At 46.5% G+C, this 13,754-nt stretch overlaps 1 protein-coding gene across 2 annotated transcripts in view; it reads right to left on the minus strand.

The window, feature by feature from the left end:
* EIF5B (eukaryotic translation initiation factor 5B) overlaps positions 1-13,754 on the minus strand; it is a 697,227-nt gene that overhangs the window by 623,314 nt on the left and 60,159 nt on the right. For both annotated transcript variants that reach the window (XM_086934729.1, XM_086934728.1), the window contains exons 2-3: positions 4,161-4,286; positions 3,991-4,072 (exon numbers count right to left, since the gene is read on the minus strand). In XM_086934729.1, coding sequence (XP_086790855.1) covers positions 3,991-4,072; positions 4,161-4,286 — 208 coding nt within the window. The remainder of the gene's footprint in view (positions 1-3,990; positions 4,073-4,160; positions 4,287-13,754) is intronic.

The raw sequence follows: 13,754 nt of genomic DNA on the forward strand, positions 1-13,754 counted from the left end.
TGATGACACAGACACATACCGGCACACCGCTCCCCATGCAATCTCACAGGTACATTGCTCATCCTTTACTCACACACGAAGAACTATTGCTCGGCACGATACACATTGCTCACTTGCGCTCCATACACACTGCAGTCTATACACACTCTACTCACCCTTTACTCCCAGGTTCAATTCTCAGCCCACACTCAGAGGCGCAACCCCCGCTTATGCTGCACTTGCATGAGAAAGGAAGGGAAAGCTGCCTCATTGACAAACGATGAGATATGGAAGAGGTGTGAAAGAGAACGAAAGGGAATGGAGACAAAAGAGGCACAATGTGAGGGACAAAAGATGGGGAAGGGTATAGAGAGGGGGAAAGCAAAACAAGTGACATACAAAGTTATCCCTGGGTGTGCAACTCCTAGCAGGAATTCCTGTGCCCCAGTCAGCCCTGCGAACCTTCTCTACGTGTGACTGCTTATCCTTGCGTACCTCGCTCCAGTGGGTGGCTGCTTCGCAGTACCTCCAGTACCAAGTTTTCAATAAGTCTACCAACTCCGGTGTGTACCCATCAAAAGCAGGGCCTGACACTTGCTTCTAGACCAAGTGACTGGTTATCTACGGAGTGGCAAAATAAAGAGGCTCTAGGCGTTTTGGTTATCTTTCAACCCCACTGCTCACATCATGTCCCAGAGCTTGGGGAGTGTTCTGGTGCACAGATTATTTCAGAGGCTCCCTTATGAAGTGTGTACAGAAAGCATCACAAAGCCCTGAGCAGCTATGGTCAGCATTGTTTCTTCCTACTGTGTGGAGGGAGGGGTGGAGTTATTTTGCTACTGCACAGACACAATGGGGGCCTCTCCTAATAACCCTCTGCAGGGATAGAGGACTCCGGTGACACACTGCCTGGGCAGGTAGTACAGAGACACTATGAGGACTCTGGTGACTTCCATTGGTCATCACCTGAGGGGCACCCGGAGCATCCACTACTAAGTTCCTTCTCTGCCACCTCACTTTAAAAGGCAGCATGGTGGGTGAGGCAGCCTCTCAGGCCACAATGACTATTGTATGAAAAAGAAAGGAAATCACGGGGCTTGAGCTCAAGGGAAACCGGAACAAAAGGCTCAGGGTATTGGCAACCTTTAGGACCATCAGTGAGGGCCATCCTATTGAATGGGCTTGTGCGCTAGCACGGACACCCCTGCGGCACTGCGCAACTTCCAGTTCGCAAAATGGTAAGTGGTCAAACATCAAAGAGGTGATGTGCCACTGTATCACAATAATGCCATACTGCTGCTGCCTCATTTAGCATGGTAAAAAAAAGCAAATACTCACACAGCTACATAAGGAATTTCCCCTGGCTTGCCACTGTAACTAGACAGATATGTTAGGTGAGGGGCACCATCCAAACAGCCAGTAGGAGTGCTACAGAACCCCTTTTTCTGTGGAAACATACATCTTTTGCCGAATCAAATACTGAAATGAAAAAACATATGGGCAGAGAAACAGTTCCTCTCTATGTAGTACTCATGAAAGCTGCACTGTCAAACCAGACCTAAAAATCAGCTGTCCTGTTTATGAAAAGCTGACTGAAAGTAACACCTCAATAACTAAAAAAGCAACTTTCGCGATGGCAGCCTAATTTCTCTGGTCTAGGCACTATGAGATTTTGGGCTGCATCAGTGAGATGCTTTGCTAATGACTGAACTAAATCAAAAAGTACTGGCAAAGCCAAACATTTCAAGAGACTGTGAATGGCTAGTGCCTGGTTAGAGGGCTTTGGGCGGCAGAGAAGTGTGCCGCGTGAACGGAAACAAGGGGGGGGGGGGCAGAAGGGGGAGACAGAGTGAGCCATGTCCTTCACTGTGTGAGACGCAATTTTTCGAATGGTTACATTTGCAAAATGCTATGGGTTGATACCAAGGACTACGGACAGCCCTCTAAGTCAATGCCTAATGGCAGGTGAACTATAGCAGCCAATGATTGAAATGAGCTTTTTAAAAGCCCTTTTGTCTATAGGTATTAGTGTGCATGTGTATATTTTGGGTAATAGCTTTTGCTGTCTGGTGAGATTCTATTGCCGTCTTGTACATAAGACTCAAAAATTAATGTTTGGAGGCAATTTTGGAGGCAATCAGAGAGCCATATCACAAACTTATTTTGGCACTCAACAAATTTATAAAGAAAGAAGGAAAATCTTTTTTCATATGAGCATCCCAAGAAAAACACACACAAAAACACTAGTTAAAAGCCTGACAACTGAAAAATAATATAGGCCCACTAAATGAAACCACCGATCATTTATTCATCTGGTTAAGAACCAGTGGTGCCCCCCCTTCCCGCTGATAACCACGTTCCAAAAGGATAATTATTTTAAACTAAGTGCTCCATTCAAAATCCAAATGGTAGGAATTTCAAATTTGACTAAAGTACTGAGGTAACTTACCAATATTGGAACCAATTTCCAGGGAAAAAAACAAACGCACATTTTCGAGCTTAAGTTTCTATAGGCATCATGAGAGGTCAGACAGTACAAGCCTGAACGTCTGACCTGAAGATGTGCAACAGAAGAAACACCTTACTTCCAAACTGAAAAGGAGTAACCTGCTATTGCCGTGAGAACTCTGTAGCAAAACGAGACTGCTTGCAAACCACTGGAAAAATTGGAAAAATTTAAATACCTTCAGTCTTAATAGCTTAAACCATCAGGGACCAAGGGACGAACATAAGATCTGTAACAGCCAAAACTGATGCGCCAGAAAGGGGTCAACTGGGAATATGCAGCACCTCTTAATTGTTCTAGTTTTGGTTACCAGTATAGGGATATGTGAATGATGGTAAAATGAGTTTAAGACTGCAGCAAATTCCCTTCAACTGAGTGAAAACACTTCCAGTAGGAATAGTCGGTACCAATCAATGCCCTGTTGTTCGAGGCAAAATACCTATGGTCAGCTCGGAAAAAGAAAGGAAGTAGTGCCATAGTGAAGTTCCACCTTTTTGGCATAGGGCCCTGTTTGCTGTGCTTGTCATCCTAGCCGTTGCATTCACAAATGAGCTATGGCTTTTCATAGGGATTACACCCATAATGCTAGTACTCTTCTAACAAGCATCATAATTCTATAGTGACCATTCTAAAAACTGTCTTTCATTTTCACAACCATCTCACCACTGATCAGTTCACGTCTGACTTTTCCCTCACTGTGAAGGTACTTCAAAAAACTCACATTCCATGCGTGCTTAAATTGTAAGTCACATATCAAGACATGGTATCTTACACATCCATTCAAGTAAACCAACTGCCTTGATGGAAAAAGTGTCCAGCTGTTACCTTATAGAAACTATACTTGCATAATCTTTCCTTTTGCTGTCCCTTCATTAGTAGTTCCTTTGCCATACATTACCCTCTACTATTTATTTTGAACCCTCTCCAATGTTTTGTGCTGTTCCAACATTTGAATTAGATTCCTTGTTTTAACAAGCTTACATCATCTCCTTTGGTATCTCTCTGCTCCTGATGTTACACTTTTTATTGGTTACTCTCAAATCATTTTTGTGCTCGGAGTAGGGTTCCCATAACACTTCCTGGACTTTCTGTTGGTAGCCCTCTTGCAAAGCTTTCTTTTGGCTTTCCTAGCTCTCTCCCCTTCACATCTTCTGAAGTACTCAACTTTAATGACTGCCTCCTTGCCCCCTGTGAAGGGGATAGGACTATTCCCAGACTTCATGTTGTGAACTGTAGGACAAGCATTCACTCCACTTCTTTTACTGCTTTCTCTTCGCACTTTTACGGTTCATCTCCAGAAACTCCCCTGGCTCTCCCTTTTTCAGTAATCTTAAACTGCACCCCAACCCCTTACCCAATTAGATTTACAAATTGCATAATTAGATAGACTACACTAATATTGTGAGAATCCCATGGGCTGGTGCTGCTTAGCACACCTCTGTATTGCCAAACAAGTACTTGCAGAATTACAATAATAATTCCTGTCTTACCCCTTGCATTCTTACCTGTAGAGCGGACTCCTTTTCAGCCTTTCCACCATGAGTTGCCAGACTCAATTCTTCCAGCTCTTTCAAGATATCATCCTCACTGCAAAGAAAACAACATGCATTGTTTATTCGCCAAAAATACAAAGCACAAAACTGTACAAGACTTAAAGATACAAAAGTGGTGTTACTCAAAATCTTGCTTTTTCCGCTCCTTCTTCTTTTTGGCTTTTGATTTCTGGGATTCCTGATCCTTTGAAGCGCCAGCTCCCTCTATCTCAGCAGCCAGAGCATCAAGGTCAGCATCATCCTTGGCACTAGAATAAAAGAAGATTGAAGCCACATTCAGTGAAGACAAACTACATAATAGCATATTCCTAACAGCCATCAAGTCCCTATCTTGAACAGCTTGTCTCACTTTTAAATAATGTGTGAATACATATTTATAGTGGTCCCAAAAAATGCCTCTCGGTGTATATTGAATAAAAAGTCAAATGCAGTGTGCAGTCGAGTTAGGTTAACCCTCACAGCTTAATGATGCCATTCATAAAACGTAACCATGGAATAAAAAGAGAATGAGAAAACATTTTTCTGAAGTAAAGCTTCCTTAGTGGAACACATTTGTTGTCATAGAAGAGACTACAAGTTGGATTAATTAGATCTCTTGAGGAATGAAACATACAGCCATATCCATAAACTGGGGGAGAGTCTAGGCAAAGGAAAAGTGACAACTTTTGGGTTAGAGTCAACCGTCTGACACACTACTAAAGAGCAGGAACGTCTACATTAGCAAAATTCAAGTGCTTTGCCGGTGTTTTGTTAGGAATAGTTTCATAGGACAGGTGTGCTATTTTAACTGTGTTAAGGTATGAAGGACACTCTGGACATTTCTACTATGCTCTCCAGTGACTTTCTCACTGGTCTCCGTCCTAAGGTAAGCTCTTGCGCTCACGGCGCACTTGACCCCCTCTGCGGACCTTTCCAATGTCCTACATGTTCTTTTGAGCTCCTGCTGCCCCTCTACATCGCAGATTCACAGCCTATACAGACGGCCCTAAGTGGAGCAAACCCCCCTGCTGCTACCTGTCGACAGACTACACTTAAAATACTCCATCTTAATGTCAGATCATTGGTCTGCCACCACTTAGATGTTTTTACTATACTTACAGACGAAAAGCCTGACATTTTCTTTTTAACAGAAACTTGGCTTCACGACGCTGCTATAGCAGCTATGAACCTTGCGCTACCCGATGAGTACGTCATGTATACTCTGAATCGCAACTCAAGAGGTGGCGGAATCGCGGCTGTAATTAAGTCATGCTACCCATGCTCATGGAAGGCCATTGTCATAGCTGGCTGTGAAAGCACCCATTTTGCTATTTCCATAAACCCCCATCTTACCATCTCCGGACTGCTCATTTATAGACCCCTTGGCCCTGACGCCGCTTTCCGGCTCGCCCTTCCTGAGGTTGTTTCCTCGCTGGCCCTCAGATCGGCTAATTTTAGTATTGTAGGTGACCTCAATCTCCACTTGGATACTCCACTCTCCTCTACCGTTAGTAGTTTCCTTGCAGATCTTGAGGCCTTACAGCTGTATCAGCTTATCAACCATCAGACTCATGTGGGCGGGCATATCCTGGAACCCTTTCTGAGGAATCTCCACAATGCTATCACTCTCCCACCCAGACCCATGGCCTGGACAGATCATCACCTGATCGAAGTTCGGCTCATATCCAACATTTCTCCTTTTAAGAGCTCCACTCCGCCGGTTTTTAAGCGGCCTTGGAGGAAACTGAGATTGGTCGACTTCCATCAGCTTTTGTCACTACATCCACCTGACCCTCCTAAAGATGCCTCGCTGGGATATGACCATTTCTGTGAGTGGCTGACCCTAGCCTTGGACTCTCTAATCCCTGCAAGATGGAGTAAAGCTCGACCTGGCCCCTCTAGCCCGTGGTATGATGATTCCCTCAGGCTTCTTAAGACTGCATGTAAACGGGCTGAAAGAGCCTGGCGTAAGACTTACGATCCCGACCTCAAGCAGACTTATCTGGCTAGTATTAAATTATACCATCAAGCCATCTGTAAAGCCCGAGCCACATTCTACTCCGAGGAGTTTAAGAACAGCCCTAACCCGATAAAACTTATCTTTAAGGTCTGTAAAGACCTTACCAGCAAGAAAACTGCAGCAATGGAAAAACGCTCCTTGAATCATTGTGAAGAGTTAGCGGCCTTCTTTGTAGAGAAAGTCGAGGCGATCTACCGAACATTTCCTCCGCAAACTGTACCCGCTAATAACTTAGGAAGCAACCCTACAACCTCCAGATCTCTTTCGTCAATACCGAAGCCATCTCAGGAAGAGTTTAAAGCCCTTGCTATAAAAGTTAAATCAGGCTCACCCGCCGATCCACTAAGACCTGCACAATTTAAAGAATCTGCCGAGATTTGCTTTTCTCCTGTGTATGATCTTATTGGGCTATCCTTTGAGTCCGGGACTGTTCCCAGTAAATGGAAGCAGGCTACGGTCATCCCAATTTTAAAGAAGCCCACCATGGACCCTTCAAAACCTGAACATTATCGACCCATCTCTCTCCTCCCATGGGTATCCAAACTTGCGGAGGCACACGCCAACAAAATCCTGTCTTACCATCTCCAAAACTCAGGCATTCTAGACCCATCTCAGAATGGTTTCCGAGCAGGTCATAGCACGGAGACTGCCTTGTTGGCAATGGTGGAGCACCTGCGGAAGTTGATGGACTCAGGACAGACGGCGGCACTGATCCTTTTGGATCTCAGTGCCGCTTTCGACACTGTCTCCCACCCCATCCTTCTTCAACGGCTGCGAGAGGCCGGTGTGGAGAATACCGCATTTGAATGGTTTCGCTCATTTTTATCAGGACGAACCTTCAAAGTCTCCACCCCCCCATTTGAATCTACCCCACGCAATATTTCCCAAGGGGTCCTGCAAGGTTCGGCACTTAGCCCAACCCTCTTTAATTTGTATGTGCAGCCGCTAGCCACTGTCGCAAAAAGATGGGGTCAAACTATGGTGTCGTACACCGACGACACCCAGCTAGCGGTTGCACTAAATGGGGACCCTGCGGTTGAAGCCCCGAAATTCCAGACGGCCCTAAAGGAGGTGGCTAGTTGGATGACGGAGAACTGCCTCCGACTTAATGCAGCAAAGACAGAGGTCTTAGTTCTGGGCAAACAGGCTCATCTTTGGGGAGACCGTTGGTGGCCACCGGAGCTAGGCCAAGCCCCCATTCCTGTGACAGAGGCTAAGAACCTAGGGGTCTGGCTCGATTCCAACCTGACTTTCATTCCCCATACTAAAAGAGTCGCTGGCACCTGTTTTGGTGTTCTATTGGTGTTTTGGTGTTCTATTTTTTAATTTTTCGATGCTCTTACAAGGCAACTCATTGTCCAAGCTACAGTGCTCTCTAGGTTGGATTACGCCAGCTCGCTTCTTTTGGGCGTTAACCAAGCTGAACTTACACGCCTCCAGCGTGTGCAAAATGCGGCTGCCAGAATGCTGGTAGGACTGCCCAAATTTTGTTCTGTCAGACGCACCATATATGACCTTCATTGGCTGCCCGTCGGACAGAGGATCAAGTTCAAAGCTCTGTGCCTGGTCTTTAAGATCTTAAAGGCCTCATCACCCCCCATTCTTGCACAGGCAATTTCCTACTACACCCCTCCTAGAGTGCTACGTTCGACGGGTCAATTCCTGGCCTGTGTTCCTCGCTTCAGGAAAACCAGAGTTGGTGGACGCTCCTTTGGTGTCCTGGCAGCGAGTCTCTGGAACACACTACCCGTTGACATCCGTGCCATACCGGATCTACTGTCTTTCAGAAGAGCTATCAAAACCTTTTTGTTCCCACTACTCTAATCTTTGCTCTGTCTGATCTCTCCTTCTGGTTGTGTTATTTTGTCCAATATAGCGCCGGGACACCACTTTGCTGCGACAGCTGAGCGCTCTATAAATTTTATAACATAACATAACAAGTATATGGGTGTCCTGTCAATGTTGCTTCCTGGCAGATGGTTGAAATGTAGGAGTTAACATTTCCGACAAAGGGTGGTTTCCACCAAAGACTGAGCGCGGCCTCAATAGGCTGAAGTGCCCAATCACACAATGGAAGTCGTGTTTCAAAGAAGAGTACAATAATTAAATATACATTTTTACTGTAATTTAGAAATAAAAAAAGAAATACAATTTTTTTAACCTCAAATGGCATTGTGTTTGCAGAATGAAATCTTTAAGTTTATATGAAGCTAGCATCTATCCATCTATGCTTTCATTCAACCTCAGCTCCGAGTTCATACCAGTGGAGTGTGTGGGTGCAAGAGTATGTGAGAGACTACCGAAGATTTATAGTTCATAAACCAGCAATTAGCATATACAGTGGAATTTACAGGGCACAAATAATATCTTAATACAACATATGACTCAGTAAGCAAGAGACAACAACAATCAAAAGCATAACTGGGTTAAGGCAAACCCACTTAAATGGACTAGATAAAATGAGAAACCACAAAATGTCATTTTGGCGAGTAGTTATAGAGAAAAGAAATACTAAAATGCAAATCAATGGATTGAGTAAACTAATCTAAACACAAACAGATGTGCATGCGTTACATACAAACCATTATATAGCTTTCACTTGCAGGCCAATGTCACCTGCCCTTCAAAACCTGAGCAGTGGCATTAGAGCAACTTTTCATATAAATAACAGCAAACTAATAGCTCCCAATAGTAACAATATGAAAACAATAAAAACTGTACATCATCAGCTCAGTTCCATACATCATAAAGATTTAAAACGTTTCAAGTTTTTTTTTTAGATTAAAAAATATAGCACACCCATCCGTTCATGGGAAACATTACTAAGTTGCCCAGTACATCGACTCTTATATCAAACTTTAACATCCCCAGGTGCTTTGCCCCGCCCAGTGATACTCCAACTACTCACTCACCTCGACAGGGACACAATACTGAGGGTTGCCCACGTCCAACAATGGGTTACCCTGCAAATGCAGGATAATGAGCTTTCCCAACTACACGGCGAGAGTTCAAAACCAGAGGAAAAGGCTTGCGGTGGTCAAGGCCAAACTGAAGCAATTCTATACAGGGCCCGGCTTAAAGTTACCCACCAGGGTAAATCCCACCTGTTTGACACTGTGGAGTAGGCTTGGGCTTAGTTCGAGGAAAGACTGCCACAAATCAAACCCAGGGAGACGTAAGCAAAGGTACAATGGATAACTGGAAGATGGCCCTCCCTCCGCATAGGAGACCAGGGGGGCTGGACGGCCCCTGCACCCGGAAGAAGCTGGCGAGGAAGAAGATAATTCTTCGGCCTGGATGGCCAGACTGCTGCCCGTGGATGCTGGCGGGTAACTTCAGAGCCCTCAGACCAGGTATGCACGACTTCCCCCACCCTCATTGAGGTTGGGACATGATGATAGCTCATCACTACCAGCGGACCTGTGAACAGATGCGCACAAAGTACAATAGTTTCACGGAGACACCAAGTGCCACACAGTTTTTGACACCACAATCCATCTCACTCGAAATGCTATGACCTCCCTCCCCAACAAAGACCCTTGGGGAGGAAACACCATTATGCTGTTTGACCTGGAACGTTAACGGCCACCTCAACAAAATTAAGCGCAAGGCTATCCTCAGACAGGTCAGCTTGGGACAGATGCATTCTTTTTACAGGAGACAAAATCAAGTGAAACCACTACAGATGTCTTTTGTGCTACAGCTTCAGGGTAGATTAAACTCAAGCCTCCACCATGAGTCGTGGTCACACTGAATCATGCTCAACTTCCTATTAGACCAGATTAACTAGGCTGACATGGGCCTGTAGCTCTGGGTGGCAGTCTCCCTGTGGGGGTCGCCTATTGTCCTGCGCTCGGTCTATGCCTCACCAACCCTCAGGTACCTGTTCCTCACTCATCTTAGTGAGGAGCTCCTTTCTGCCCAAACCTCCAGCCCCCAGGTCTCACAATTGCTGGGGGCGACTAACGGGCTGATGGACTGCATTCCCAACCCCTCCACACCGGTTGGCTACATTCACTACTGCACTTGGTCTAAGCAACATGTGGATCCGCTACCATCGCGGGGCAGCCGGACACTCAAACAGCTCCCAAAGGAGGAAGCTAGGAATTTCTGCCACCTCTATGAGCACCACAACCAAATATAGGCAACCCAATAACCCCTCGGGAGCTAGAGTTTCAATGATCAATATGGTAAATTGCTAGCAAGAGGATCATTTGAAGAGGTAGTTAAGTGGATTATTTCGATTTGTCAGCTATTTAACATCTAGAGACATACAAAACGTATTTATCAAATAAATCTGTTGGAAAAAGGAGAAACAGGCATACACAAAGAAATTAAAAAAAATCTCTTATATTGCTTGAAATTGAAAGAGTGATAATTGTAGGGTACATTAGCAATAGAAAACCCGTCATCTGTTAGTCATTTACAGTAAATCAAAACTCTTATTAAAACCACCTAGATTAATGCATGTCAAGTCCACTCACTTGATACCTGGAATCAGTCCTTTAAACGCATCAATTAATTCAGGGATCCAATATTTACTTTGTGAGAAGTGGAGTGATGACATTTCGGTCTATATGTATCACTAGTACATGAGTCCTCAGGACCAAAAATGCTAAAGAAGTTTATTTATTTATTTATGTATTTATTTTTGGTATTTGTTAAGTGCGAACAAATGCCCGTAGGCGTCTCAGCGCTATAGACTCAGTACATGACTCTCCAGAGATTGTTCATATGATGGATTACTGATTGAACAACCAGGTCTTTAACTTTTTACGAAATAGAAGGAGAGAGGGAGTTGACCTAATCGACAATGGCAGGGTGTTCCAAAGTCGGGCTGCAGTGACCGTAAACCTTCTGTCTCCCCAAGAGACTGTCTTTGTGCGTGGTATTACTAATTGATGTAATGTCGTGGATCTCAGTTGTCTGGAAGGGCAGTAGAGTGTTAACTGATCTCTAAGGAACTGTGGGCCTTGCTTGTGCAATGCTTTGAATGCGAGGCACAGTGTCTTGAATTTTATACGATTTTTGATCGTAAGCCAATGGTAGTTCCGGATCGTTTGGGCAATCAGTTTAAATTTAGGAGTCTTGGAGAGCAATCTTGCCGCAGCATTTTGTATAGTTAGCATTTTGTTAACAAACCGAATGTGGGCATTAGCAAAAAGGCCATTGCAATAGTCCAGTGAGGATAATACCAGTGTGCTTACCAAAGTTTTTCCGGCACTGTCTGGTAGGAACGGGATAATTTTTCTTATGAGTCTTAACTTATGGAATGCTGTTGCTGCTATTTGATTAGCGTGGGCGACCAAGTTAAGATTTTCATCGAAAATGACTCCCGGGTTCCTAACCCTTGTGACAGGATTAGGCGGTGTTCCAAAGGATGACGGCTACCAGGCAGTGGACCAGCCTGGGGAGAGTTTCACAAAGATGACAACCTCCGTCTTCTCGGAATTAAGCTTAAGGCAATTGGACCATCCACTCTCCAATTGCCCGCATGCCTTCCTGGAAACGCTCCGCCACCTCTTCTCCATCATTATTGATGGCGAGGACTAACTGGGTGTCGTTGGCATAGGAAGTAAGGCTCATCCCATAAGATTTGATAACTCCAGCTAGGTCAGACACATAGATGTTAAAAAGTGTCAGACTTAGGGATGAGCCTTGGGGGATACCGCAGGGTAGGGACAGGTCGGCCGACTGGAACGGACCTAAGGTGACAGCCTCTGTCCTTCCGGATAAAAAGGAGGCTAATAAGTTCTTAGCTTTCAGTTGGATGCCCATTTCTTCAACACGGTCGATCAGAATGGAATGATCGACCGTGTCGAAAGCCGCGGATAGGTCCAGCAGTACAAGTGCTGCTGTTCCTCCCTCATCTCTGATGACTCTGATATCCTCAACGGCTTTGATGAGGGAAGTTTCCGTACCATGGAATTTACGGAATCCAACCTGGGTATTGTCCAACAAGTGGTCTTTCTCAATGTATTCAGACAACTGGTTATTCATAGCTTTCTCTGCCACCTTTGCCATGAAAGGAAAACTAGCTATTTGTCTATAATTTTTTAATTTGTCTTTATCCAGATGCAGTTTTTTTAGAAGTGGTTTTAAAAGAGTATTTTTCAGCGTATCTGGATAAATCCCTGATTTAAACATGGCATTGCATATTTGAGTAATCACATGTGTTAGTAAGTCCATGACGGGGGGGGGGGAAATTTTGGGTGGGCAGGGATCCAGTGCTGATCCTGTTTTTATGAGTTTAATGATGTCCATTATTTGTGACTCTGACTTCTTTGAATTGGATTAAAGAGCAATCGGGGGGTGCGTGGCTTGGCGGGCGAAGATGGCGGTCGCAGCCTTGTAGAGCTCCCGCCGGCTCGGACATAAACTGCTCATTTATCCTGGCCCCCGAGCCCGCAGTTGGTACCTTGTGAGTGGCATCGGTTCAGGGGAGTGTCCTGCCTTCTCCGGTGTCTTGATCCCGCGATTCCATCTCTTTTGGGACCCTGAGGCGACGGCGGCGACGTGCGGCCTAGTGACTGGCTGTGGACCGGGGACCTCGATTTTCAGGACGCCGGGTGGCGGTTGCAGGCGCGCTGCTGGAGGTGGCATCGGCGGCGCGGATTCCGGCCCGGCCTTGCAGCTTCAGTTGCCCACAGATCACAGAGGTGCCCTGTATTCCTGTGCTGTGCCTTGGGAGGACACTTGCAGGCGACACGGCGTGGTGGAGGCCTGCCCCGCCTTTGTGAAGCCGGGGCCTCGAGTTTCGCGACACCGGGACTAACCTGGCCTGGAAGCAACCCCTGTCACTCCTTCCTTTGAGGACACCGGTGTCGACGTCCCAACCCGGGGCCTGAGGCCTCCTGCGCCCATAGCTGCGGATTTGCTCCCGAGGGTCTACGGAGAATCGTCGCGGGTAGTGTCCGCCCCGCCCAAGGAGAGAACCCGCTGAGCCTGAGAGCGGCCATGACCAGGGGTGGTGGAGGAGGCCTGCCTAAGCAAGGCCCTATTGATAAATTTACGGGGCCCAGTGGTGGCTCCGGGGCACCTGGCAGCAGCGGCGGGTCAGGGCCGGACAATGCAACAATCCTTGCTGCCATCACCCAATCCCGGGACATGCTTGAGGCTAAAATCGGGGCAGTGGGAGCGGACGTTACACTGCTGCGCCAGGACCTCCGCAATGCGGTGGAGCGGATCACTGAGACCGAATCTCGACTCTCGGTGACCGAAACGGACATTAGCGCACTGAAGAAAAGAATGGCGGAGGTGGAGTGTATCCAAAAGACTCTCGCTGCCCGAGTGGAGGATGCCGAAGGGCGCGCACGGAGGAACAACCTCCGCTTTATTGGTTTTCAGGAGCGGTGTGAGAGGGATGGCATGGAGCAGTTTCTGACCCGATGGCTGGAGAGCTGGCTCCCCGAAGGGGCACTGTCCGCATGCTTCGTGATCGAGCGAGCGCACAGGGCCTTGACTCAGCGGCCGCCGGAGGGTGAGCGTCCTCGGCCTGTTATTGCTCGGCTTTTGAATTACCACGACCGCGATGCCATACTGCGGGAGGCGAGGAACAAGGGTTCGCTCACTTATGAAAACCACAACATTATGATCTTCCCGGATTATACGAAAATGGTGCAGCAGCAGAGACAGTCTTTTGTGGCCGCCAAAGCCAAGTTGCAGGGCCTGAAGCTCCAGTACTCTCTTCTGTACCCGGCCCGCCTGCGGGTGGTGT

The sequence above is a fragment of the Lissotriton vulgaris genome, chromosome 8 (assembly GCF_964263255.1).
Source record: "Lissotriton vulgaris chromosome 8, aLisVul1.2, whole genome shotgun sequence".
NCBI lineage: Eukaryota > Metazoa > Chordata > Amphibia > Caudata > Salamandridae > Lissotriton > Lissotriton vulgaris.